At 47.2% G+C, this 27,540-nt stretch overlaps 2 protein-coding genes across 3 annotated transcripts in view; one reads left to right on the plus strand and one right to left on the minus strand.

Moving 5' to 3' along the window:
* Nucleotides 1-13: 13 nt before the first annotated feature.
* On the minus strand, nucleotides 14-3,406 carry LOC147240202 (DEP domain-containing mTOR-interacting protein-like). The gene is made up of 5 exons (XM_086193760.1): nucleotides 3,270-3,406; nucleotides 2,073-2,228; nucleotides 1,518-1,588; nucleotides 1,226-1,330; nucleotides 14-749 (listed from the first exon to the last, which is right to left on the minus strand). Exons 1-5 carry the CDS (start codon nucleotides 3,286-3,288, stop codon nucleotides 621-623), a joined length of 480 nt encoding a protein of 159 aa, XP_086049886.1. The 5' UTR covers nucleotides 3,289-3,406; the 3' UTR covers nucleotides 14-620.
* An 11,253-nt stretch (nucleotides 3,407-14,659) lies between these two features.
* Nucleotides 14,660-27,540, plus strand: part of LOC147240203 (autotaxin-like) — a 30,574-nt gene continuing 17,693 nt past the window's right edge. Inside the window, exons 1-23 of one of the 2 annotated variants that reach the window (XM_086192423.1) lie at nucleotides 14,660-14,968; nucleotides 17,169-17,274; nucleotides 17,412-17,561; nucleotides 18,930-19,055; nucleotides 19,308-19,368; nucleotides 19,469-19,566; nucleotides 19,642-19,721; nucleotides 20,030-20,149; nucleotides 20,305-20,372; nucleotides 21,444-21,509; nucleotides 21,909-21,981; nucleotides 22,048-22,156; nucleotides 22,453-22,578; nucleotides 22,647-22,678; nucleotides 22,759-22,886; nucleotides 23,705-23,783; nucleotides 23,858-23,945; nucleotides 24,224-24,396; nucleotides 24,504-24,564; nucleotides 24,837-24,976; nucleotides 25,737-25,878; nucleotides 26,422-26,499; nucleotides 27,329-27,461. In XM_086192423.1, the coding sequence (XP_086048549.1) occupies nucleotides 14,678-14,968; nucleotides 17,169-17,274; nucleotides 17,412-17,561; nucleotides 18,930-19,055; nucleotides 19,308-19,368; nucleotides 19,469-19,566; nucleotides 19,642-19,721; nucleotides 20,030-20,149; nucleotides 20,305-20,372; nucleotides 21,444-21,509; nucleotides 21,909-21,981; nucleotides 22,048-22,156; nucleotides 22,453-22,578; nucleotides 22,647-22,678; nucleotides 22,759-22,886; nucleotides 23,705-23,783; nucleotides 23,858-23,945; nucleotides 24,224-24,396; nucleotides 24,504-24,564; nucleotides 24,837-24,976; nucleotides 25,737-25,878; nucleotides 26,422-26,499; nucleotides 27,329-27,461 (2,528 nt within the window). In that variant the 5' untranslated portion in view covers nucleotides 14,660-14,677. The remainder of the gene's footprint in view (nucleotides 14,969-17,168; nucleotides 17,275-17,411; nucleotides 17,562-18,929; nucleotides 19,056-19,307; nucleotides 19,369-19,468; nucleotides 19,567-19,641; nucleotides 19,722-20,029; nucleotides 20,150-20,304; nucleotides 20,373-21,443; nucleotides 21,510-21,908; nucleotides 21,982-22,047; nucleotides 22,157-22,452; nucleotides 22,579-22,646; nucleotides 22,679-22,758; nucleotides 22,887-23,704; nucleotides 23,784-23,857; nucleotides 23,946-24,223; nucleotides 24,397-24,503; nucleotides 24,565-24,836; nucleotides 24,977-25,736; nucleotides 25,879-26,421; nucleotides 26,500-27,328; nucleotides 27,462-27,540) is intronic. The other variant, XM_086192424.1, reaches the window with a different exon arrangement.

Below are 27,540 nucleotides of genomic sequence, written 5' to 3' on the forward strand. Positions count from 1 at the left end.
TTTCATATTTTTATTCTCGTCACATTTCCGGCTTGAAGTAGAATCAAAACAAATAAATTGAGCTGAAACAGACAGGAGAAAACATGAAGGAATAAATAGAAACGGCGGTCGCGACACGTTCGGCCGTGACGAGCCTCTGCTTCTCAGGAGCTGCTGTTTGAAGTAATATTCTATAATAGTAATATTATTCTAAGTAATAAGTAATACCCCCCTCCACACACACACTCAAGTACAAAGCATCACTGTAACTGGGACTTGAAACCAAAGAACTTAAGTTCAACTCACTTCCTTTCTGGCAATCAAAGGTCACTGGAGGAGTGATAGAGAAGTAAACACAGGTGGGGGGGGCACACCAGTGGTCAGTTGACCCACGGAGGCCGAAAGCAGCCACTGGTTTTTCCTGTGGTTAATTTATCTGGTCGGTCTCATGAGTTGAGAGATTTACATGAACGCTAGTTAGCTGAGTTAGCTTAACCCTCTTCAAATACTCAGCGTTTGTTTACTACACAACCATGACATCACAGTTCTTTCCTCAGGTGGCGGCTGATTGGTTTCCCTCCTGACTGGACCGTCGCCTCTTTCACTCTGCCGTGCTTCAGTCCTTGAACGTGAATTCCCTTTCACTCCTCTGTCTCCTCCATCACCTCCATCACCACGGTTCTGGGTCCTGTCAGGATCAGGTAGCTGATGGTCCGGTAGTCCATGTTGAGAACATCAAGGCCGTTTACAGAAACCACAAACTGACAAACCTGATGGAGAAGAAGAAGAGGGAGAGCAGTTTTCTCACAGGTCCAGGTCTCATATGGACGCACTGTCACAGCTAAGAGTGATCCGATTGGCCACAGGGACCTCTGAAGTCTTTTCACTTCAGTCGAGTCCAAGTGGATATTTGTGCCAAATTTGAGGAAGTTGCCTCTTTGTGTTACGTGATGTTACGTTAATGTGAGGTGACAGTGACCTTGACTGTTGACCTTCAAAGATTTTTTGCTTTTGAAAGGCTGGGATGGGATAATGGGTAAATTTGATGGCGTCTGTCCACTGGTCCCATTGTGACATATTATATGATATTATTTGGTATATTGAATGGATGGTGAAGGTCTGACAGGAATGTGCTCAGGCGTCGTTTCCTTTGACGAAACCTCTTTGAAATACAGGCTGGTTCTGGTTCCCTCTGAACAAATCAGTTAATACAGTTGTTCAGCAACCACATTTCCATGATTCCTACCTTCATCCCAGCAGTGGCTGCAGGGCCGCAGGGCTCCACGGCCTGGATGTGACATGGCCGGTTTCCTCGAACCACAAACCCCCAACCGACTGCATCGCCAACAATCTGGACAAAGACATTTCCGGCTGGTGTGAAAAAGCCTAAAGAAACTCAAACCCAAGCAGCAGAACCCTCTCATGACACGTGTGCTGAAGGAGGGACGCACACTTGTAGACTTTTAGGTCTCCTTCTGTTTCCCTGAGAATCGTTGAAAGATAATCTGACGGTGACAGAGGTGAAGAAGGCAACGTACCGTAAACTTTTTCTTGACGTAAGGTCCCCCTGGTGTTTGCAGCTCCTCCGTGCTCACTGGTCTCTTCAGGACTGAGAGGCCACATTGAAAAGGCAAAACTCAGTTCTTTGCAAAGTCAAAATTCCACCCAGAGAACAACCAACAAACCGGCTGAATTACACTCTCAACCGTCAGGAGTTAAGACATGAACAACAAGCACACAATTTTTAATAGCTTTTTCAGTATCTCAGTCTCAAGCAACATTAAGTAGTTTTGCTGCGCAGTGGCGACCTCTGCTGACGCAATTGGTAAACTCCAAGATATTTGACTTGAGAATTAGCAGAGTACTGCACCCTGACTAGAAGTGAAAGAACTGATTCAGACCAGTGTAGAAAATTGGACCATCGACTGATCACTGATTTGGTCGGACACAGAACCGACTCTGCTCTTGTCTTTACGTCTGACTTTCAAACAAACAAACAAAATGCAGAACCGCACGTCCAGTGAGTCGATCTCTTGATCCGATCGAATCAGACACCTAGCGCTGTGTTAGCCCCTCCTGGTGCTGCTGTATACCTGATTTGGGGTTCGAGAGCACTGGAGAGGAAGTGGAGTTGCCATGGAGACCAGCAGCTGTCCGACTGTATCTGCTGCCGTCACTGCTGCTCCTCAGGCGGGCTCCGCCTTGACTCCGCCCTCCTGCCAAGCAATTGACCTCCTTAGCAGGAGCAACTGAGAGAGACAGAGAGAGAGAGGCAGAGAGACAGAGACAGACAGACAGAGAGAGACAGAGACAGACAGACAGAGAGAGACAGAGACACAAAGAGACAGAGAGAGAGATGATGCCATCAGATCAAACCAACACTGACAAATCAAAAATTCTGATTTCTTTCCAGCTGCCTCAAGAACAGCTGACTTTTACTGAGGAGAGAAAGATGAATTTCATCTGTAAAGAAAGAATTTGAGCATGTGATTAATTGACATTTAGATAATTCTGTGGATGAAACACACACACACACACACACACACACACACACACACACACGATGACACAGCGATGATGGGTGATGTTTGGTGTCATGGCCTCAGTATGAAGGAACAACAGATCCCATGTGATGTTCATGTTGATCCAGCACGTCCTCTTGTTGCCATGGTTACTGTTCTTGGACCCAACTTTTCCAGAATAATTCAGTGAATGTAATAAAGACTGACTACTCGTTTGGTTAAAGCTTTACTCAGCACAATAACTTCTTTTGAAATCTTTTCTCAGATACCAGTAAGTTGAGGGAGGCAATGCATGAACACCTGGAAGTACAACAGTGCCGTTGTGACCTTGACCTTTGACCTACTAAATCTTCCCAGCTCCTCCTGTAGTCTAAAGTAAAGTAAAAAATCCCAGAAGTGTTGGTGAGATGTCACAATGACACAAATGGGACCAACAAAAGCCTCCAGTCCTCAGGCGCACGAATAACAAGAGCAGCCATCATGAGAATGACGAGTGTCGTTCTTCAGGTCTGCATGGTACCTTTCAGAACATCCAGGAAAACTGACAAGAAACAAGAAGAAGGTAGAAACATTCATGAATCAATTAAAAGATATATTCAAGCAATCGCCAAGTATTAAAAGAGAATCGCTTAAAACACAACATCAAATTTGAACGACGGTGCGTCAACAACCAGTAGGACGTGTCTGACGTGCTGGTGTCTGAGGAGGCTCTGTGAGAGTGGAAGCATCAGTGTGAGTCCAGGCTGGAGCCACAGACGCGGTTCTCACCGGCAGTGCGAGGTCCCATCCTTCCTCAGTCCTCAGAGAACAAAGCTGCAAAAGGAGGAGGAAGACCTCCAGCTGCTCATCCCGGCTGGTCAGTGTGACCCACGCGTGTGTTTACAGACCTGAAAGTGAAGCTAGTTATTCGCTAGAGAAGAGAGGAGTGTGTGTGAGCTAAATATTAAACCCTTAAACAAACAAAGTGACCCTCAGGAGGAGGAGACACAGCCCAGATAGACGTTTCCTGCCTCTGAAACAGCGAAGAGAGGTTGACATCACACCGCACTTCACACAACGAGTGGCGTGTGTGTGTTGAGGTTTTTGTGCAGCCCCCATGTGAGGAGCGTCACATGATTGTGTTATATATGATTTAAGCATTCAAGAAGGGTCTCTTTAGGTGGAACAGGACCCGGTTGAGCCCAAAGTTCGTTTTCTCAGTCTGAATCCATGTTCGATGTGTTTATGTGATTCCTATTTTGAATCAGGGCTCAACCTTTCCATCCATCAGCTGCTGCAGGCTACACTTGTCTGACAGTCCTCTCTGACACCAACACTGATCACAATGCTTGTCAAATAAAAATACACCTGAGTCTCCACCCGGTTGCCAGGCAGACTTGAGGAGGCTGCACCCGGAGAGGAGCGATTATTTCTGCTCTGATGGATGAAGGCAAAACCAGCAGGGAAATATTCCATTAGCGGCAAGCTGCCACGGTCTCTGGTCAGCTGACACAGAAGAAACAAACTCTCAAACCGGTCTCATGTAGTTTGATGGCCTGCATCATCATTCCATCCCTCCATCCATCCACTTTCTACCACATATCCTGTTAAGGGGATGGCAACTGGGATAGGCTCCCAAAAGAGTGCCAGTGGCTGCGGTTCCTCCACCGGCTAATGTTAGCTTAACACTGCTAACCAGCATCCAGCATCATCAAACAGACACACTTCATCCTGACCTGATCACTTCCTGTTGGACTACAAACACACCTCCTCCCTAACATGACCACTTCCTGTTGGACTAGAAAAATGCCTCATCCCTGACATGACCACTTCCTGTCGGACTACAGACCCACCTCCTCCCTGACATGACCACTTCCTGTTGGACTACAAACACACCTCCTCCCTGACATGACCACTTCCTGTTGGACTAGAAACACACCTCATCCCTGACATGACCACTTCCTGTTGGACTACAAACACACCTCCTCCCTGACATGACCACTTCCTGTAGGACTACAAACACACCTCCTCCCTAACATGACCACTTCCTGTTGGACTACAAACACACTTCCTCCCTGACATGACCACTTCCTGTTGGACTAGAAAAATGCCTCATCCCTGACATGACCACTTCCTGTTGGACTACAAACACACCTCCTCCCTGACATGACCACTTCCTGTTGGACTACAAACACACCTCCTCCCTGACATGACCACTTCCTGTTGGACTACAAACACACCTCCTCCCTGACATGACCACTTCCTGTAGGACTACAAACACACCTCCTCCCTGACATGACCATTTCCTGTTGGACAACAAACACACCTCCTCCCTGACATGACCACTTCCTGTAGGACTACAAACACACCTCCTCCCTGACATGACCACTTCCTGTTGGACTACAAACACACCTCCTCCCTGACATGACCACTTCCTGTTGGACTACAAACACACCTCCTCCCTGACATGACCACTTCCTGTAGGACTACAAACACACCTCCTCCCTGACATGACCACTTCCTGTCCCACCTCATCTCTGCAGTGCTCCATTGGTTGACTTATCTCACTTTTGCTCCCAGCAAACTCATCTTAATAAGACGGACGAAGAATGAGTTCATGTGCGATTCAAGATCTGATGTTTCTAAATCAATGTAACAATAAACATGTAATTATTTGGACATGAATCCATCAGAGGAGCGAGAAGAAATGTTTAGCTCAGAATAAACGTGTGTTGTCATCAGCTTCTTAAGAGGGACAACGTGGCGGAGGATGACATCACTGCAGAAATACGTGGCCATCATCAGCAGCAGCAAACAGCAACAGAGGCTCAGACGGAGTAAACATGTTTGTGGTGAATCTACATTCTGTTGCATCAGCAGATTCCTGACTGATCAGTGATCGATCAGCTGTAATGATCATGGGTTCTTGACCTGGAGGTTACAAGACTGCAGGAGGGTGACTACAAAACATTCAGCCAGTCACCATGACAGCAACTCATCCATCATCCCTCCATCATCCATCATCCATCATCCATCCCTCCCTCCATGTTCCCCTCTTCTCCTGTTGAGGGTGGTGGGGGTGGAGCCTATCCCAGCAGCCTTCACCCTGGACAGGTCACCAGTCCATGGCAGGGCCAACACATAGAGACAGACAACCATTGGCTCTCCCAGCCACGCCTACGGTCAATTTAGAGTCTGGATTAACCTGGTCCCCTCTTGATGTCTTTGGACTGTGGAGGAAGCTGGAGTACCAGAGAGAATCCAGCAGGAACAGGGAGAACATGGAGACTCACCCAGAAAGACCCCGTGCTGCAGCCGGGGCTCCACCCACAACCTTCTTGCTGGGGGCCACAGTGAGGACCACTGCTCCACCCACAACCTTCTTGCTGGGGGCCACAGTGAGGACCACTGCTCCACCCACAACCTTCTTGCTGGGGGCCACAGGGAGGACCACTGCTCCTCATTCACTCAGAAGTCATTGCACACACGTTTGATTGGAGGTGCACCACAATGAATGATGGTTGTGATTCTGGGCTTTTCCAGATGTTTGCAACAACAGAAAAATGCTGCTTCTTAAAATGCCAAAGTTTCGGCAGCACATTTGTTTCAGTGAGTTCTGAAAGTGAATATCCCATCAACGGGTACTGACCTTAAATATTGACTATTGGCCAGAATCAGAATTGAAAATAGCAGGAAATCAGATATTGGCTCCGACTCCAATGTTTGGCGTCTTTACTTTTTATTAAACTGCACAGAAAGCTGCTGGAGATCAATCTGGCACAAGAGCATGTGATCACATGATCAGCTGGTTCTGTAGGAGCGTTTCTAATAGAAATAAAGTTCAAAGTCAAGTTTCCATTTTTATCTTTCGATGACCTGAACGGATCAATAATTTCCTGTGAATTATTCCAATCTGAAGAGTGACCTCATGCACTGGAATTCAGGAAGCTCCTGGAAAGGTCAGCCAGCCCAGGGTGTGACGATGATGACCTTATATTAGCAGGGTATCAGTAGACGGCACGCGGCGGCGTGGGGCTGCTGACCAACATCTCACCCACGCACACCAACAACAGTGTGAGGGACTTCTGGTCTCACCGGCAGGGGCCCAGACGCCTGAGCCGAGCAGTCATTTGACCCCTGACCCCGTGACCTCAGAGCTCATAAAATGGTGTGACAACACACCAGCGTGTCATCTGTTTGTTTACTGGTCTCCTGGAAACAGGAGCAGCAGTTGTCCTTTGAACAAACAAACAAACAAACAAACAAACAAACAGTTCATGATTGTTGAACATTTTTGGGCGCTACGTTTCTTTTGTGAGTATATGTTGTAGTCTATGATTTGATGGTATGTTATATTATCTAATCTGATGTGTGATTATGTCATTTTAACAGTGGCGCTGTGTACTTTATTACATAGAAACTTTATTAAAATTATCATTGTAACAATTCAAAACCTCATGTCTCATCAGCCTCCTGCAGACAGGTACAGAAGGTTGGGTTGTTGTTTTTTTTGGAGCAAAAGTTTTGCAAATTTAATCCAGCGGATTATTTGTGAACCTCTGAGTTGAGTACCCTGGTACCCTGCTGCCCTCTGCTGGACACAGTTGGTACCGCTAACTCTGGACCTCCTTCATTTGGGTTTGTTGCTCCTCTGCCCGTACTCCTCCTGCTGCTCTCCTCTCTTCTCTTCATTGTTTCTGTTTCACAAAGCTGCTCACAGCCAACCTTTATTAGATTTGATACATTTTGAGGTCATAGTTAAGTGACTGACTCATTGGGTTTTTTTCTTTAACGTCATTTTTGGTGACGCCCATCATTCACTGACTGGCTGCCAGTGTTTTCGTGCTCATCAATCACAAAGTTGTGCTGCACTCGCTAACAGAGAGCTCCAAATGCTGCACATTCAGGGGACTACAAGTATCATGGCTGCTAGGAGGAGGGCCGAAAAGGAAAGAGACATACAGAAATGAAAGAAACGCTTTAAACCAAATTCACAACCATCAGCAAGAACACTTATAATGTGTTTGCTGGCATTTGTCTGTCAGCAGGATTAAACGGAAACTGTGAGGCGGACTTTCACCAAACATGGAGAAGGGGCGGAGCCTGGGCGGGGGAGCACATAGATAATGATTTTACAAGTTTACATTACATTCATAGCGCCACCTAGTGATGTTGCTCTAACTATTAATTCATGTAATGCACACAGAGCAACTTTACCCCCTCTGACATCATGACTGACTATCATCATCTGTCTCACACGACCTGAGGCAGCATTGACTGTGTGGCGGCATGTGACAGTACTACAGCAGTACTATGAACAGTACTATGACGAAGGTTTGAAGTTCAAGGTACTTCGGGGTTCAAATACATTAACTCTGCTGACATCTGCGCCTCGTAATTCAGCAGAAACACTTATGTACTTTGGACAAAGTTAATATTTGCACCACTATGCTCAAACATGCCCACCACCCCCCCCCCCCCCACACACACACACACACACACTCACTCACTCACTCACACACTCTGAGACACACACTTGGACAGTCTGTTCCAATGTTCCTGTCTCAGTGAACACACGAGTCCTGCACTGTCCCTCATCAGGACGTTTCTGTCCGTTTCAGGAGTTTTGTCATTGCTGAGATTCGTTTGGATAAAACTTGAATCCACACAAAGTTGACACACAGACTTTGAGGGACAAGAGAACCACTTCTGTTGTTTTGCTGCTTCAGCAAGAAAACCACAACTCCTCTGAGGTGAACTCAGAGAGCGCGTACCTCCCCCGAGGCCAACAGCTGAGCGTGAAGCTTGTTGTCCTGGATGACATCACCACATATTATGGAGTAAACTTACAGATACAAAATAAGGACACGTGGGAGGTTCTGAGGATCTCACCTGATGTGCATCGACACAGAGACCAGAGACCAGCACCAGAACCAGAACCAGGACCAGTTGTAGCGAGACTAAAGCTTCCTGCCAGGATCAGCCAGTTAAGGTTGGCCTAAAGTGATGAGGGCCACACCGCTAGTCCATGTTCAGGGCACACACACACATGCGCGTGCACACACACACACACACACAAACAGCTGTGTATTGTTTCAGAGGCCTTTTTGTATTTTGTGTCTATGAATATGTGCACGCGTGTGTGTGTGTGTGTGTGTGTGTGTGTGTGTGTGTGTGTGTGTGTGTGTGTGTGTGTGTGGTCCTTGTAAGACAAGGATGTTCCCCCCCAGGGTGGTGGATGTACAGATTGCTTTCAAAGCCAGGAAATGTGCTTCCCCCCATGAACACAATGTTCTGGGGAGAGTGCAGCCTGTCAGCGAGCGCCTGATGTGTTTTGATAGCAGCGCTGTGAATAGACGAGTGGTTTTCTGTCCTTTTCATCCACAATCACAGGCCTGATAAACATCTGAGGAAGGCTGATACTCATCTCGCTGAGAGCTACGAGGCATTTATCCGCTGTAGAGCAGGAGTGCTTAGGAAAGCCTCCCCGGGAGGCTTCACAGCGCCGCGTCTCCACACAGGGAGACAGTCAGATGCTCACCAGGAGTCTCTCAGTTCTAGCAGAACACACTCAACTTAGAAAACAAGGACTGATCACACAGCATCTTTCACTTCAGCCTGTATTTGTCTCTAGTACATCATATTCTTCTACAAATGAACATCTCACATGTCATGTTCACCGCCGCCAGCTAAACTCCGCATTTCACACTGGATGTTCATGTCTGTGGTTCCCACGTCAGCAGACCAAATGGATCAAAGTCATTCTAAAGCCTCCTCATCCACGGACACCAGCCTGTTGAAAGCTGACTGTAAAAACTTGCAGTGCAAGATGATGCAGGCAAAAGTGCAGCACGAACCCTAACGACTCATCTACGCTGAGCCGGCGCTGAATCTTTCCTCGGATAGATTTCTGCTGACTTAAGCTGAGTTTCATTTTCAAATCCGTTCCAGCTCAACGATGAACGTCGCTAAAGTGAACTCATCTTCTGCACTCCCAGAGACACAGAGCAACTGCTCGTCCTCCTCCAGATTCCAGCTCTTTGTTCAATTTAAGTGAGAACCTGCATCTGGGACGAATCACTTGTATGCAGATGATGCTGTTGTCTACACAGCTGGAGACGGAGCATCAGTCCCCCAGGCTGGACCCTCCAGGGTGTCATCCTACACACAGACCCAAGCAATGGACGCTTGTCTCTTAGATGAAGGTGACAGTCCTTCGTTTCATTTGTCAGACAGTTTAAATATCTCACATTCTATTGGAGCATCTGATTTAGCATGTTAGCATGAGGTTTTGGATGACCTCAAGAGAGTCTGTGTCTCCTCCTCCTCTCCTCCTCTCTTCTCCTCCTGTCCTCCTTCCTGTCTCACAGCTGCAGGTCACTGACTGGACTTTTTCCTTTGAGTCTTGGTGCTTCTCACCTCCCAGACCCCTGACTAATGCTGCTGGAGGAGGAGGCTGCAGACCTGCAGAGCCTCAGGCTGACACCTCCTAACACTGGTAGCACTGCTACGAGTAGTACTAGTACTACGAGTACTACTAGTACTACGAGTACTACTCGTAGTACTAGTACTAGGTCTAGTACTACTACCACAGCTCATTTCTCCCTCGGGCTGTTTGTTGTCTTCAGCCACCACATTAACTGGTTCATGGTTCCGAGGCTGAAGTCACTGTTAAAGCTCGTAGATGAATTTACAAGAATCCACATTTCACAGGAACATTGGTGCAACAATCACCTCTCCTCCAACACAAAGCTGTAATCTTGCGTTACCAGGCAGCATTGTGTTTCCTTCTGAGCGCTGGCGATCACTGACTTCCACCATCACCATCTGAGTTGGTCTGAGCTTTCATTTCCTCAGACATTTTACTGAGCTGTTCAGCCTCACACAGACGCGGTCGGCCTCCCTCCAGCCCAGTCCGCCATGTCCTCCTGAACTTTCACTGGAAGATGTGAGTTCATGCAGCTTCGGAACAGTTTCCTTCACGTCTTTGATGTGGCTTCGATTCACGTTTTCAACATGGAGGTGTTATGGCACAAGAGGACATCTTTATCCTCCATTACAAACCTGCCTAACAATCTGGGGTCAGTCTGTTTATTGGTCACTTATCACTCCAGTTAAAGCACAACATTTTTAACATGAATATCCAAAACAAGCAAAGAGAAACAATTTTGGTTTCTGTTTTCAGGAAGTAAAAGTACGAACACTGCTTCCAAGGGGGAGCCCAGGATTGTCCTCCTCACTCATTCTTGTTGTCTTGTAAAGCACACTTGTGTTCATAAAATTGCTCAGAATAAAAATAATTGAATAGAATTATTATTAGTTGTTTCGTAGTAGCATTAGTAGTAGCATTAGTAGTAGCATTAGTAGTAGCATTAGTAGTAATAGTAGGGGCCTGGCAACCCCTCGATTGTTCATGGATTTCCTCTGGAAACATCATGGTCTGTGTTGCCTCTGATGTCTTTGTTGTCTCTGTTATCTCTGTTGTCTGTGAAGCTCCTCCTCCTGTTTATTTTGTCTCTGATATTTGCATCATTTGAAAAATGCCAATTCAGACAGCGCACAAGCAAATAACAAGCGAAGAGGCAACAAGCGAAGTGAATAACAGGCTTTGTCCTGAGTGCTTCCACATGGATGTTAAAAAACTCTGATATATTTCAGCATTTTGTGGGAATCAGCAGACACTTCAAACTCCTTGCAGGGGCACAGGCCAATTTATCATAAACGTGACAGCCACAAGCCAGGCGTGTAAGAAAAGGAGGCTTTGGTGAAACCGTTTCAGAGCATGAAACTGTGTTGGAGTACAAATGAGAGCAGCTGAGTGGTTCCAGGAACTTTGTTGCCAGATTTGACTTCAGTTCAGACCCATCAATGAAGCTTTTCTCAGAAAAGCCTCCAGCAACAATTCTCGCAACTTTTTGGCAAAAACGCTCGCTACTTTCCATAGAAGAGAGTCATAAATCATAAACACATCTGTATCTATGAGGCTGGCAGCTGCATGAGAGAAAAACAAAACAGAGGAAGACATTCTGCTGCCTCTAACTTCCCTTTGATGACGGGGGCGAGAGGTCAGGGCGTTTGCGGTCTGTCTGCTAACAAAACCAGGTGTTTCCAACGAAACGGGGCCACTTAAAGCTGCTTTGATGCACTCGTTTGTATTTTCACTAAACCTCATCACACATTCACCACAGCTTTCCTCGTCCAATTAGAATGACAGGAATGGCTGCCAGTTTGTTGTAGGATCTGCCTGCAGGGGTTTAGGTGCTGGACGTTTGCAGACTCATACATAAAAAATGTGGCTGTAAGAACATGATGCAATATGACATCAGACCGGGATCAGTTCCCACTGATTTATCATCAGCTTCCATCATCCTGTCAAATTTTAATTGAAATGAATCAACAACTTTTTGAGTTATCCTGCTAAACCTGACATAAGGCATGTTTGTAGTCCACCAGGAAGTGGTCATCTCCTGGTTCCTCCACCAACAGGAAGTGGTCATCTCCTGGTTCCTCCACCAACAGGAAGTGGTCATCTCCTGGTTCCTCCCCCAACAGGAAGTGGTCATCTCCTGGTTCCTCCACCAACAGGAAGTGGTCATCTCCTGGTTCCTCCCCCATCATGAAGCGGTCATCTCCTGGTTCCTCCCCCAACAGGAAGTGGTCATCTCCTGGTTCCTCCTCCATCAGGAAGCGGTCATCTCCCGGTTCCTCCCCCAACAGGAAGTGGTCATCTCCTGGTTCCTCCACCAACAGGAAGTGGTCATCTCCTGGTTCCTCCCTCAACAGGAAGTGGTCATCTCCTGGTTCCTCCCCCAGCAGCCAATAGGATCGCTCCATGTGATTGTGGTGATTGAACCAGTAAATCAGCTCTGGTGAACAAAAGTTGATGATCTTCCAGGTTCAGTTCATCAAGATCATCTTCACTAATGAACCCTCTGATGATGCTGGAAGCCTGGATGCTACGTTAGCAGTGCTAAGCTAACATTAGCCTAGGAAGGAGCTACACCAGGGTCACATGACTTCAAGGTCACCACCACTAAGCTTCAGGCTTCTTGTGTTTCCCCCGATGACCTTTAATGACCTCCATGACCTCTGTAGGCTCCTCTAGACTCTTGTTAGCAACCCAGGTTTTTAAGACTCCACCACTCCACCATCCACCGGTCTGGTGTTACTGGTGGATCTGATGTAGAACTGAACCTCCACCATCCACCAGTCTGGTGATTACTTGTAGATCTGATGTAGACCTGAACCTCCACCATCCACCAGTCTGGTGTTTACTGGTGGATCTGATGTAGACCTGAACCTCCACCATCCACCAGTCTGGTGTTTACTGGTGGATCTGATATAGACCTGAACCTCCACCATCCACCAGTCTGGTGTGTACTGGTGGATCTGATGTAGACCTGAACCTCCAACATCCACCAGTCTGGTGTTTACTGGTGGATCTGATATAGACCTGAACCTCCACCATCCACCAGTCTGGTGTTTACTGGTGGATCTGATGTAGACCTGAACCTCCAACATCCACCAGTCTGGTGTTTACTGGTGGATCTGATGTAAAACTGAACCTCCACCATCCACCGGTCTGGTGTTTACTGGTGGATCTGATGTAGAACTGAACCTCCACCATCCACCAGTCTGGTGATTACTGGTGGATCTGATGTAGACCTGAACCTCCACCATCCACCAGTCTGGTGTTTACTGGTGGATCTGATGTAGACCTGAACCTCCACCATCCACCAGTCTGGTGTTTACTGGTGGATCTGATGTAGGACTGAACCTCCAACATCCACCAGTCTGGTGTTTACTGGTGGATCTGATGTAGAACTGAACCTCCAACATCCACCGGTCTGGTGTTTACTGGTGGATCTGATGTAGATCTGAACCTCCACCATCCACCAGTCTGGTGTTTACTGGTGGATCTGATGTAGACCTGAACCTCCAACATCCACCAGTCTGGTGTTTACTGGTGGATCTGATGTAGAACTGAACCTCCAACATCCACCGGTCCCGTGTTTACTGGTGGATCTGATGTAGAACTGAACCTCCACCATCCACCGGTCTGGTGTTTACTGGTGGATCTGATGTAGAACTGAACCTCCACCATCCACCGGTCTGGTGTTTACTGTTGGATCTGATGTAGAACTGAACCTCCAACATCCACCAGTCTGGTGTTTACTGGTGGATCTGATGTAGAACTGAACCTTCAACATCCACCGGTCTGGTGTTTACTGGTGGATCTGATGTAGAACTGAACCTTCAACATCCACCGGTCTGGTGTTTACTGGTGGATCTGATGTAGACCTGAACCTCCACCATCCACCGGTCTGGTGTTTACTGGTGGATCTGATGTAGGACTGAACCTCCACCATCCACCGGTCTGGTGTTTACTGGTGGATCTGATGTAGAACTGAACCTCCAACATCCACCGGTCTGGTGTTTACTGGTGGATCTGATGTAGAACTGAACCTTCAACATCCACCAGTCTGGTGTTTACTGGTGGATCTGATGTAGAACTGAACCTCCAACATCCACCAGTCTGGTGTTTACTGGTGGATCTGATGTAGAACTGAACCTTCAACATCCACCAGTCTGGTGTTTACTGGTGGATCTGATGTAGAACTGAACCTCTACCATCCACCAGTCTGTTGTTTACTGGTGGATCTGATGTAGAACTGAACCTCCAACATCCACCGGTCTGGTGTTTACTGGTGGATCTGATGTAGATCTGAACCTCCACCATCCACCAGTCTGGTGTTTACTGGTGGATCTGATGTAGACCTGAACCTCCAACATCCACCAGTCTGGTGTTTACTGGTGGATCTGATGTAGAACTGAACCTGCCTCAGCCACCAAGGGATTTAAGTGGTGATATGTGCTTGAATGTTTAACATTTCTAAAGTCGTGTAACCAAAACTGACAAATGAGAACAAGAATGATAACTCGTGTCTGTTTTTTTTAGAGCAAGAAACCAGAGGGAATCCATTTTCAAGGACTCAGATTACAGAAAAACTCGTCAAAATGTCGTAAATTCACTTTAGTTTTCAATGTGCCACCCAGCAGATTTCCAAGCCCCTACTAAAATGACTGTGTGGGCGCCACTGCTTTAAAAACACTCGAGGGGAAACAGAAAGAGAGAGATTATATAATCCCTCCTCTCCCTCCGACAGCCTCTTGTCCCCGGGATCAGTGCGCAGCGGATGATCCCTGCGCTGGACTCCGGAGCGAAGCCCCGACCCGGAGCACTCTTGTACCAGAGCGCAGCTGTCACCATTACTACACGCTTATTGGCCCCGGAGAGAGAGAGAGAGAGAGAGAGAGAGAGAGAGAGAGAGAGAGAGAGAGTGGACCCCTGCGCTCTGCTCCATCGATCTGCGGAGGCGCACAGACCAACTCCTGTCGGACGTTGGACGCGATATTCCGCAGCCGTGCTGGTCTCGGAGGAATGCCAGGAGCCGAACCGCTGTTCTAACATGCTGCTGGGCAATTTGGTAAGACTGCGGGCCGCTGCTCCTTCTCTCGCCGCTTTCTCCGAGCTCTGGTTCAGACTCTGCGTGCGTGTTTGTGCGTGTGTGTGCGTGCGTGCGTGTGTGGGGGGTTTATATCGAGCGAGACCTTTGACTGACATCAATGAGATCAGGTCGAGTGAATAAGAGGAAGATTCGAGTCCGACGGAGGAGTGAACGTGAGGATGATGATGGTGATGATGATGACGATGATGTTGGACTGGTCGAACGTCACCGTCAGCACTGACACACGTTTGTTTACCTGGGGGTGGTAAAGGTAAACAAACTGTAGGTTGACCATATGGACCTTCCTCCTCCTCCTCCTCCTCTTCCTCCTCTTCATCATCATGGCAGACATCTGAGAAAACAGAGTGATGTAACATCTCGCCACATTCATCTCCAACTGGCCTGCAGCTCCCTGGGACACTTTTCTGCTCCTCTGCAGTGTCAGTGATTTTATCCTCACACATACGAGGAGCTCCAACGCCTACTTACCTGCCTGACGCCCTCCAGGGATTGAGGAGCGGAAGATTAAGCAGGCGGAAGTTAGAACACACAGTTCTAACATATATATGTATATGTATACACACACACATATGTAACATCAGCGTTACACAGGAGGAGAGAAGAAAACTCAAAGAGGACGTAATATTGCATCTGTTGAAGCCTGTAATCATCGCCACGGAAACACTCAACCATTCCAACCAACCCAGGCTGAGTACACAGTCATGAGGTCAGGCCAGTGCTTGACAGAAGCACATTATTATTATTATTATTATTATTATTATTGCTATCGGTCCATTGCTGTATGGAAGGAGACGCTCCATCGTGGCGGGCGAGCCCTGGGTGCTGGCTGGCGGGAGGAAGCTGTGGTCAGGCGTGATGGGAAGCTCCAGTAGACACACACACAACCCTGTTTATCGAATGTTTTTACATGCAGACGACGTTCACGCTTCTCTCACTTCTCAGATTTCTCTCCAAATATTTGACGTCAAACTCAGTCGTCTGGTTATTTTCAAGCGAGTTGCCTGCAGCAGGTTGGTGGTGGGCGACCCCGTAGGCGCGCCGGTGTACGTGGCTCCTCCTCCTGCGGATGTTGAATCCTCTCCGGTTTGTTGCCGTGAACATCCTGATCACATCTGTCTGCACGTCCACATGTAACTTCGCCGTTATCTGCTGCTTCCGCTCTCAGAGCTATTCAGGGACCACTCGTCTACTCTGCTTTTCTCGGGCAGCTGCCTTCCGGCAGCTCGTTGACCTCTGACCCCTCTGGTGAGATGTGAAGGTGAATGTCTGACTCATGGGAGAAACCAAAGTCCTAATTAGGGCAGCAGGAGAGCCCAGTGGGCTCCTCCAGGATGTTATTCTGGTGAGCACCTGGCTGCTGAAGGGTCCTCAGCAGGAGGAACGGAGGACTTCTACTCCAGCGCTGCTCCAGGGGACAGACCTGAGACGCCGCACTCGACGGTTGCAAGTTTGCTTCACTTTATGCTGCGTTGCCGCTCAGCAAGCTACTGCTACACACCAGTTTAGAAATGGGTTTTATAAACTGAGCTTTGTTAGGCCAGCGGTTTGGTCATGAAGATGCTTTTAATGTTGCTGCTCGGTGATGTCCTGTATTACAGCGGCGGACATCTTCCACTCTAGCAGCACATTTAGTTCATGACTTTGGCCTTGACCAACCAGCCTGACTGCTAGGAAATGCTGCTGGGATGGAAATGCACACAAACCCATTTGGTCATTCGATATGTTAACCTCAGAATTGTATTTTGGAGACAAACCTATCGTGTTATAACATCTATTTTCAACCTGGAAATAAGCAGACAGAGCTGAAGTGTTTTTGTTTCCAACAGGAAGTGATAATGTCATGGATGAAGTAGTTTCATAGTCTGGCAGGAAGTTAGCATGCTAGGAATGGGGTATGTTTGTAGTCCAATGGGAAGTTAGCTTGTCAGAAATGAGATGTTTTTGTGGTTTAATAGGAATTCAGCCCCCCGAGGAGGTACAGAAGGAAGCTGCAGTCGTCCATCGGTGTATTTAATGCTCCGTATTTGGATGCAGATGAATGTTTTTCTTCCGTTTACATTTGCGTGATGTTGTAAAGTCCCAGTTTTCCACAGAAGGAAATATATCTTCCATGAACATAAATCATCATCATATGTGACGTGGCGGCGGTTTTCTGCAGGTCGTGGTTGTGTTCGGCCTGTGGGGTACCGAGGTCAGCAGAGCTTATGTGTTTCAAGCCAGCCGGCCTTCAGAGGGAGGAGACAACCCACCCCCCCACACTAAAGGTGAGATCAGCTGCCATGTTTGAGTGGACCCTGATTGCTGATGGGCTGGCCGGTGCCTGTTGGTCCACGTCTCTAGAAACAACAATGCATCAGTTCAGGTTTGGCTCTTGTTATGTTAACGCCCCCCCTCCCTGCAGTGGTCTCAGAGTGGGTCAGCTCAGCAGGATCCTGCAAGGGGCGCTGCTTCGAGTTGGAGGAGGCCAAACCTCCAGGATGCAGATGTGACAATCTGTGTAAAACCTACTACAGCTGCTGCTCTGACTTCGACGAGCACTGCTTGAAGACAGGTCAGTGACACGCAGTCGCCCTCAGCTGCTCGTCCTGGGGGCCAAAAGAATGGAGCGTTCTGTTGTGGTCAACTGCCACCCAACCAAAGGCACCAGGCCCACCGTCACCCACTGAGGACATGAATCCAACACCTTTACTTTTCCATATTTTTGGCTGTGTTGGTATTTTCCACACCTGGTGCCCTGCAGCACACTCCATGTCGAGTGAATCTACCATTGAAAGATTGGCATGGGACTTGTTAACAATGTTTCCTGCTGTTGAGAAACGCGAAGCGCTACTTTCCCTCCATCATGGTGAACTGAGGTCGGGCTCCTCAGGGCAGGTGTACCAGGGCGCTTGTCTGTGTGACTCGGACCACATTGGAAGAGATATTTAGTTTGTTTTCTCTTTAGTTTGTTTCGACGTCACTGCACAAATCCGAGCAGACCAAATGAGTAGAACCCTTTGCTGAAGGACGAGTACGAAGGTGCTCGCAGAAGTTTTTCTAATTGGTCAAAAATGTGGCACTGGAAATTCAGGGCTCACTGTCTGGCAAATACCAATCAAAGCAGTCCTTTCTCTGTAATGTGACCTGTTGTCGAGTGTCGCGGCGTCTCCTATAACCCTCCGTGGGTTGGTTTTTGGTGAGACTGAAGAACATGAGGATTCACAAGCAGTCTGCACACAAACACACAAGCAGTGTGGAAACAAACCATCCTGCAAGGAAAAAACACTTGTTGACAGGCTGGTCAGCTGACTCCGACCAGAGTGAACCACTGACTAAAGGTGTGAAAGCTGGGGGGGGGGGGGGCTCTGTGGACCTCTTTAGGGAGATGGAGTGATCAAATCGACTCTGGATAACTATTATGATTCATGTGGCTTTCCCAGTTTATCATGACATGACCACTGATAACCAGTCCGAGGGCGGGAGTAGGACCCCGGCAGTATGACAGTAGCTTGTGTACTCTGATGTTTGTGGAAGTAACAAGGACAAAGTACAAGTACATCAACTGCTGCAGCCTTTGCCAAAATGCTGATATTCATCTGATGTTAATTTTGAGCCTGGGCGAGCAAAGAGAGAGGGGAGAGAAAGGGAGAGAGAGAGTGGAACCACACTTTCATCTTGAACACATTACACAAACAACACCGGGAGGCTCTCCAACTCGAAACCTTTCCAAATGAATCCTACAACCATGAGCTACTTGAGAGTGTTTTTGTCTGACGTCTGCTGAGATTGTTGTCAGTGGAAAGTGCGTTTGAGAGCATGTCCAGCTAAGGGTTAATTTATCCCAGTTCAGTGAACGGATTCGTGACTTGCAGCCTCATTGTGAGGTTCTACAGCACTGGCGTGTTTGTGGCTCATATTTATGGCTCCCTCCGCATCTCAGCGGGAGGTTTTGAGTGTTCGCAGGAGCGCTGCGGCGAGGAGAGGAACGATGACCACGCCTGCCACTGCTCTGAGGACTGCCTGGAGAGAGGAGACTGCTGCTCCAACTACAAGTCACTCTGTAAAGGTACACAAGTTATTGTCCTGTTAACGCATATCAGGAGGCAATCCCGTGGAAGAAGAATGGGCCTACTTCCTTAGTGTTGAAATCCAGCTCAAGCTGTTCTGATTCTGACACCAGAACCTCCTCTGGTTCTGGTAAACCCGGGTCTGAAGGGGCAGAGGGTTAAATGTATTGGAGGAAGCACTTTTCCTCTGTGACAAGGAAACTTTACTTTTATGTCAGTCGACGTGAGCAGTGCCGTGCGTTTCTTTGCAGGTGAGACTTCATGGGTGCAAGAAGACTGTGCGGATATCAAGAGCGCAGAGTGTCCTGCAGGGTGAGTCTGACACTCTCACTTTTGTTGTTGTTGTTTTAAGATCTTTGAAACTGTGCGTCAAGATTCACAGGGATGTCTCTGTCCTCCTTGTGTCCCCCAGCTTCATCCGCCCCCCCCTCATCATGCTGTCTGTTGATGGGTTCAGAGCCTCCTACTTGAAGAAAGGAAAATCTGTGATTCCCAACATACACAAACTCAGTTCGTCTTCTCTCCTCCCTCTGTTGAAAATGTGTTTTTACCGAGTGTAACACTGACAGTTTTTCTTCCTCTTAGGGTCATGTGGTACAACTGCACCCTACATGCGACCCGTCTACCCTTCGAAGACCTTCCCAAACTTATACACGCTCGCGACAGTAAGTGACCTGAGACCTGGCTCAGACTGCAGGAAAATCTGAGTTTGGAAAGAAATCTGATCTTTTTCTGTCTGTACTGTTATTTAAAAGTCATGCAATCAGATATGTTACGTCCAGACGACAATGTAGTGCTCAGGACCGTTGGAGACGATTGGTGGCACGCCAATTTCAGACTCCGCTCTGTGGCCCGTTGGCTGACATTGGTGGAGAAACAGGTTGCATGTGATCAAAAGACGGTGATTTGGACATTTGTAGATTGAGTGAATACATGTGTGCGTTGTATGACGCTGTGGTCTCTCTCTCTCCAGGGTCTTTACCCAGAGTCCCATGGAATAGTGGGGAACACCATGCATGACCCAGTGTTCAACGCCACCTTCAGCCTGCGCACCAGAGAGAAGCTCAACCATCGCTGGTGGGGCGGGCAACCTGTAAGTAAACAGGATTCTGATTATATGTGTGTGTGTGTGTGTGTGTGTGTGTGTGTGTGTGTGTGTGTGTGTGTGTGTGTGTGTGTGTGTGTGTGTTTGACTAAATACCGAATCCAGGGAGTCATATCCGCCTCTTGTGCTCGTGTGTGTTGCAGATCTGGATCACCGCGGAGGAACAAGGAGTTAAAGCAGGCACTTTCTTCTGGCCTTGGTACTGCAGTTGGTACTGGAATATTTTAATAGCTTGAGATCATAAATGATACGTGAAACTGAACTCAACTGGTAACTAAGCAAAATGACGCACTGAGAGGATCAAGGATTAAACAAAATACCATCCAGTAATCCTGTTACTGGTGTAATAAGTGTATTTATTTAATGAATATTTACATATACAGGTATATTTATTGTTCAAATAAATAATTCTAAAATATAGTCATTTTAAGCATTTGAAATATATGATCCTTACAGTCACTTTTTGAGACCACCTCTATTACATTTTTAAAAAATTTCTCTCGTACACTTTTGTAGGAACTGAAGGAAAAACAACATTCAAGATTCACGATTGCTTAGTTTTTCATCCTCATGTTCTGTCCTACATGAAATAACAAACCTTATACAATAATAATACACAGTGAATGTGTTCTAGTGTCAGTCTGGTCAAGCAATTCAAAGTCTTTAAATATTTGGAAATCCCTCCAAAGCCATGCAAACGTGGTGCTAATGCTAACGTGGTGCTAACGGTGCGCTAGCGTAGTGCTAACGTAGTGTTGAGCACTCACGTTTTGCTTGTTTGAAAGCATTTTTTTTACGTTGATAGGTACAAACATGTTTCAAGTCCCATTTTCCCACAAACAGAAATGACTATTTAGCATCAGCTAATCATGATCTTTATTTCATGATTTTATCATAATTGACAGTCCAGACGGACAAATATCAGATGCTATGTGTGACTTCATGATCTCCAGGGCAGCGAAGCACATTGAATCACAATCTGAGAAACGCTGACTTGTTTGTTCTTCTGATCAGCATGATTGAATGTTCTGATAAAAAGCAAATGGAACACTCTGATTGAAGAGCAAATGAACGTGAGGGGAAAAGAAGAAAAGGACATACTTTGATTGGTTCATTTTTCAAGATATTACAGATTTTAACATGCATTTAAAATAATTTCTCCAACTGCAGGAGTGTTGGTAGATTTGCTTCCCTTTCTGTTTATGAGGTGACATCTTTTTTACAAATCCTGACGACTGATCTGTGGTGCTATTTACTCATCAGCTGTGTTGTTGTGTTTCAGGGTGATTCCTCTGGAGAGGAGGATTTTGACCATCTTACGCTGGCTGCATCTGCCAGATGATGAGAGGTGTTTGCTCCCGAATATTCAGCAAACTAAATTTCAAGTAGACAGCCTACCAGCGAGCGTCAACCCATCATAGAGCACCAAACGAACTGAGCTAAGCAAGCGATCCTGCTGTTAGATGAAGGCATGATAGGACACATTTTTAGCATCACTGGATTAGCATCTTAGTTTGGGTTCAATAAGCACTTCTGACATCCTGTCAGTGTCTCAGCATTCACATATTCCTTCAAAACAAATGCAAAATGGCTTTAAAACGCAGTGATTTTCAGAGCACCAACTCAGTGGCCTCAAACTTGAGTCTCCTGCACTGCCGATGCCTCTACCTGCTGTATCCATCCACCACTCCCTCCACCTCTGTATACAGGTTTTTACTTCGGTTATACTACTCTGCTGTCTTTGCAGGCCGTATGTTTACGCTGTCCACTCAGAGCAGCCTGACACCTTCGGCCACAGGCTGGGGCCCCTCAGCAGCGAGGTAGGCCTTGTGTCCGTTAGTGTTGTGCGTTTGTTGCCCCGTCTGATCCTGTTTCCTTGCGTGTAGCTGGACAACCCTCTGAGGGAGATCGATAACATTATCGGCCAGCTGATGAACGGCCTGAAGCAGATGAACCTGCACCGCTGCGTCAACGTCATCATCGTAGGGGACCACGGTACCGTCCTCTGATGCTGTCACATTCTCACATTAACAACCACAACTTGGTTGTATTACTTATCTTTTTCATCATTTGGAGGCTAGATTAGAATTCACCCCAGGGTTAAGGATGCCTGAATGATCCTGTTAGGTTTCCTATTAAATTTTCAATGCTTTCAGCCCATTTTAGGGCTCATTTTTTGCATTTCTTTGTCAAAATTTAGCACAAAAGGATGAACAGAGAGGAATGATTTTTTTGGTGCTCCAACTGATAAAACCGTGCAACTAGTCTGTCCCCTGGTTTCTGTCTCTCAGGGATGGAGGAGGCCCACTGTGACAGAACAGAGTTTCTCAGCAATTACCCACTCAACATAGACGAGATAATGCTGATCCCTGGCTCACTGGGCCGGATACGACCCCGTGACCCCAAATCCAGCACATGTAAGGCTCCAGCTGCCGGTTCTGACCACAAACTTAAATCATGATAACAGAACATTTCTCTCTTCCAGATGACCCAAAAGTGGTGGTTGCAAACCTTACTGTAAGTACTGCAGTAACTGTAATATGTAACTCTGTGTGTGTGTGCGCTGGAATCATTCGACCCCGCCTTTGTTGTTTCAGTGCAAAATGCCAACTCAGCACTTCAAGCCGTACCTGAAGCACCATTTACCCAAGAGGCTTCACTACACCAACAACCGCAGGATCGAGGACGTGCACCTGTTGATGGAGAGGAAGTGGCACATCGCCAGGTAGCCTCTTAATCACACGGACTGTTTTAACACCTCATTAAATCTGAGACGTTTGTGCAGTTATCAAGAACAAAAAAACGACCTGGGAGATTTGTTCTGTGTAACTGGCTCCTGATTTCACCTGAACCAGGGTCAACTTTCTAGTCCCACGTTTGTGGGTGTAACCCAGGACGACCTGAGAGGCTTTGTAACCACATGAACCTGCTCATCCCTCCACCCATCCCTCCATCTTCCCCCTCTTCTCCTGTTGAGGGTGGTGGGGGTGGAGCCTATCCCAGCAGCCTTCCCCCTGGACAGGTCACCAGTCCATGGCAGGGCCAACACATAGAGACAGACAACCATTGGCTCTCCCAGCCACGCCTACGGTCAATTTAGAGTCTGGATTAACCTGGTCCCTCTTGATGTCTTTGGACTGTGGAGGAAGCTGGAGTACCAGAGAGAACCCAGCAGGAACAGGGAGAACATGGAGACTCACCCAGAAAGACCCCGTGCTGCAGCCGGGGCTCCACCCACAACCTTCTTGCTGGGGGCCACAGGGAGGACCACTGCTCCACCCACAACCTTCTTGCTGGGGGCCACAGGGAGGACCACTGCTCCACCGGGCTTCTCAAAAAGTTACACAAAAACTCTGAAAAAGCTCGTACGGGGTGCAGGCTCCTGACACCGCCATGAGTTTGGTGGCTGTAGCTCATGACTCCACTGGGACTTCATGTAACTGCTAGTAGTTGTAGTTGTTGTTTTGTTTCAAACATGTTTAGGTCTTTTGATTCCAGTCAAGTTTAAGTTGCTGAATGTCATTACATTTTCATTCATTTTAGAAAAATGCCAGAAAGACTGAGGAGTCGATGCGGCTTCTTTGGTGACCACGGCTTTGACAACAAGATAACCAGCATGAGGGTAAGGTGTTGTCTCGTTCCTCCATTGTACTTCTGTCCAACAACTGAAGGTCTAACCTGCACATTCTGTTGCAGACAATATTCATGGGCCATGGACCCAGCTTTAAGTTCCAAAAACAAGTGCCGGAGTTTGAGAACATTGAACTATACAATGTCATGTGTGGTGAGAAAATCTTTTATTAAAATACTTCAGTCATCATGAGCCTGTTTACTGAACAAAAATGTCATGTCTCTCGTTGAGTCGGGCCCGGCAAAGGTTCTCTCTTGTTTCTCCTGTGAATCTCGATCTGGACCTGATTATTTGTCTCGGATAAGTTTTTGCTCCTGTCCTGACGAAAGTGATTTCTTTCTCTTAGAAAACCAGCCAACCACCATTCAGCCTCAGTGGCGTTTTGCTTTTGAAGGCCATTATTCAAAGACCTCTTCCTGTCCGTCTCCCAGACTTGTTAGGACTGAATCCAGCCCCTAACAACGGGACGCACGGCAGCCTGAACGACATGCTGAAGCAGCCGCCTCACCAGCCCAGCATGCCGGAGGAGGTGGCAGCTCCATCGTTGGCATCCGACTCCGAGGTCACGGTGACGCACCATCTGGGCTGCAGCTGCGATGACGAGGTCAGTGTTCGATATATTGACCACCGTCATCAGCACTGGCTCCCGCTCACTGGATCACCACTAGAGGGCAGAAAAGAGAAGCTTGAGGGATTGTTGTTGTGTTGCAGAACAAAGTGGAGGAGATCGTTGAAGCCTTCAGTCCTCCGTTGGATGGCGTGGACAGTTACAGTAGGTTCCTGGAACGCCTCAGTCAATAACAGATAATCTCATATCCAGTTTTGTTAAAACAAACAAAAACAGTCTGACACTTCCAACCCTGCGGTACGTAGAGCAATGAGTGTGCATGTGAATATCTCCATGATTCTTTAATAATCGTAGTCAGGTGAACGAAGGCCATGTGAAGACAGTGCTCATTTCTCATGGGAAGACTTTTGTGTGCGTGTGTGCGCGCGCATGTGTGTGTGTGTGTGGTCACTGATGGTGTGTTTGGGCCCCTGCAGACAGCACCCTCCTGCCGTTTGGCCGTCCAGCCGTGATGTTTGAGGCTCACTACAGTTTACTTCATCACATGGACTTCGTCAGTGGCTACAGCAAAGAGCTCTCCATGCCTCTATGGACATCATACACACTTCCACGACAGGTACACACACCCCTCTACAAGCACATTACAGTGCTAGCTTATATAAGGAGCCAGCTTTGTGTTGGTGCCTTCTTAGAGCTGCTGGCAGCCGGTTCACCTCCTGCAACAGATGCTTTGTCTCTGTTTGCCTGTCAAAGGTTCTTGTGAGGAGTTTTGGTTTAACGTGCATGTGTGGTGATTGAAACGTTGTTGCATTCATATGGTATATGGCAGAAAAACCTCATGGCAAACACGCAGAGTCAAAACCCTGAATTTAAAAGAAGGAGGTGCTTTTCTGCTCTGGGCAGAGCGTTTTCTCCACAACACTGAGATCCTGTGTTCATGCCTCTCTAATAGAGGGAAATATGTTTCCGGACAGTTTGTAGATCTCCAGCTGTTCGTTAATGCAACAGAGTGTCAGCTTGTAAAAGGCTTGACGTACATCAGCCGCACAATGTGCATGTTGTTGGCAGTGAGTGACAGTGTGTTAGTAGCTTGGCAGAACGTGGCGGCGGCGCTCCAATGTGCAAACATAAACACAAATAGGTCCAGCGACAGTTATCGACACACAGACTCCAGTCTGAGACGCCACCGACGTGTTGCAGGTTTACGAGGTGCTGCTGGTGACACGTGGATACACACCAGCAGGCACCAGCCAGAACACATGCTCACACACCTGCGTTCATTTAGCTGCAAATGACATCACACCTGATGATGTATGGGAGTGCAGAAGTGTTGTATTCTCTAGACTGAAAGTTCTCTTCATTTTCTGCGCGATCAGGACGACACAACGCCAATTCCAGAGGTTTCCGCCGGTGTTCAGTGTATCCGAGCGGATCATCGAGTGTCAGCAGAGGAGAGTCAGAGCTGCACCGCCTACAGCCAGAACAACCAGTTCACCCACAGCTTCCTCTTCCCCCCCGGTAAACACGCAGCCCCACCAGTCAAATTCACTCTCATCACACTTCATGGAGCAAAATTCAGATGTTTACATCTCAGGTATCACGACAGCTATTAGGGATACGGGCAGGTCATCAGTATCGGCAGATATTGGTCAACTATCAGTGTTTGATTGGGTCTTTTCATCCTTCAATATCTGTCATTATGATGAAGGAACATTGTGGTAAACATACAATTTATGGGCTTTTCCAAATGTTTCACAAAAGATAGAAACAAGGCTTGCAAACCACAATGCTTCCATGTGTTTTCAGTCTGTACACAGGGGTCACATCAGTTGGAGATACTGGCATTTCAGACTTTGTCAAACAATCCAACCTCATCCATCCTTCACAAATACACTTTATTCTAATAATTATAGAAATGTTCATTCTTATTGAAGCATAAAATACCTGAACAATTCCACCCTCCATTCTTGGAAAACTGTTGGCGTTTGTGTTTCTGGCACATTCTGAGATGACACCTCAGTGTGATCGACTGATGTTGAGTGTGTGGTGTGTATTTGTCAGAGCTGGCGTCATCTTCATCGTCTAGATACGAAGCTTCGCTCATCACCAACACGGTCCCCATGTACCCGGCCTTCAAGAGTGAGTCCCTCTCCGTCAGGCAGGACAAGCACTCCCTCCCTGCTGTAAAGTTGGCATCTAAATATATAACAACTTTGATAAAATGACATTCCCTTCTTTGTGTTTGAACTTTCACACATTCTGGCATTATTCAGACATCAGTGCGTATCGGATTTATATGTCTTCTGTCTTCCTGCACATCAGCAGCGTCCAGTTGTGTCACATGAGACAAAGGACAGACACGCCGTGATGTCAGGTCTGAGAAAGGACGGCCTGACACTCTTTGTCTCCGCCGAGACACAGTGGGCTTATCAGGACAAAACACACTCTGTCTGCTTGGCCGTCACGTGCGGATAACTCCTCGCTGTCGTCATTTCTAATCACAGACGTGTGTCTTTGGCTGTTAATACTTACGTGTTAAAACTGGATAAAGTTCAGCAGTATCAGCGTTTAGGAGGAAAAGTTTCTATTGTCATCCATCTTCAAAACAAATGCTTTGAACTGAACAAAGGGGCAGTCTTGTAGAGATTAGATAAATGTTTCTGGAACATTTGGCGTGCTGATAAGGCTTTACTGGCTGTTTGGTTCTTGAACTGTACGAGCCCCTTCTCTGAGCTGAGGTTTGTGGCGTGATGTGACAAGCAGTACAATTCTCTGAAAGTCTGTCTCTCAGAATGAATGAGAATTCACTTTTGATTGTGTCTGTGTTGTTCAAAGCTCTCCAATAGCTTCTGGTGTTCAGATGGAAGTTATATTTGAATGAATTCGGTGCAAAGAGAAAATGTGATTGTAATTTTTCCATGTGCTAACATTACGTTTTGTTTTGACTTTCATTAAAATCTACCTGTAGGAGTGTGGAGTTACCTACAGGGGACGCTGTTGAGGCGCTATGCTGAAGAAAACAACGGCATCAATGTTCTCACTGGACCGATATTTGACTACGATAATGATGGCTTATGTGACTCCACAGAGAAGATAAAAGAGTAAGTCCTCTGGGCTTGACCCTTGGAACAAAGGGCCAACACCTGTGTGCTCGCCCTCCATCAAGCAAGCAAGTGGTTT

Source organism: Aulostomus chinensis, chromosome 22 (assembly GCF_037954235.1).
Source record: "Aulostomus chinensis isolate RoL2024-O1b breed Wild chromosome 22, RoL_Achi_v1.0, whole genome shotgun sequence".
Lineage (NCBI taxonomy): Eukaryota > Metazoa > Chordata > Actinopteri > Syngnathiformes > Aulostomidae > Aulostomus > Aulostomus chinensis.

Excerpts from the sequence above, each read along its gene's own strand:
- LOC147240202 (XM_086193760.1), bottom strand. Across the intron at positions 1,589-2,072 it reads GCTCTCGAACCCCAAATCAG|TCCTGAAGAGACCAGTGAGC; the intron begins GTATACAGCAGC and ends GTGGCCTCTCAG. Across the intron at positions 750-1,225 it reads CAGCCACTGCTGGGATGAAG|GTTTGTCAGTTTGTGGTTTC; the intron begins GTAGGAATCATG and ends CTTCTCCATCAG.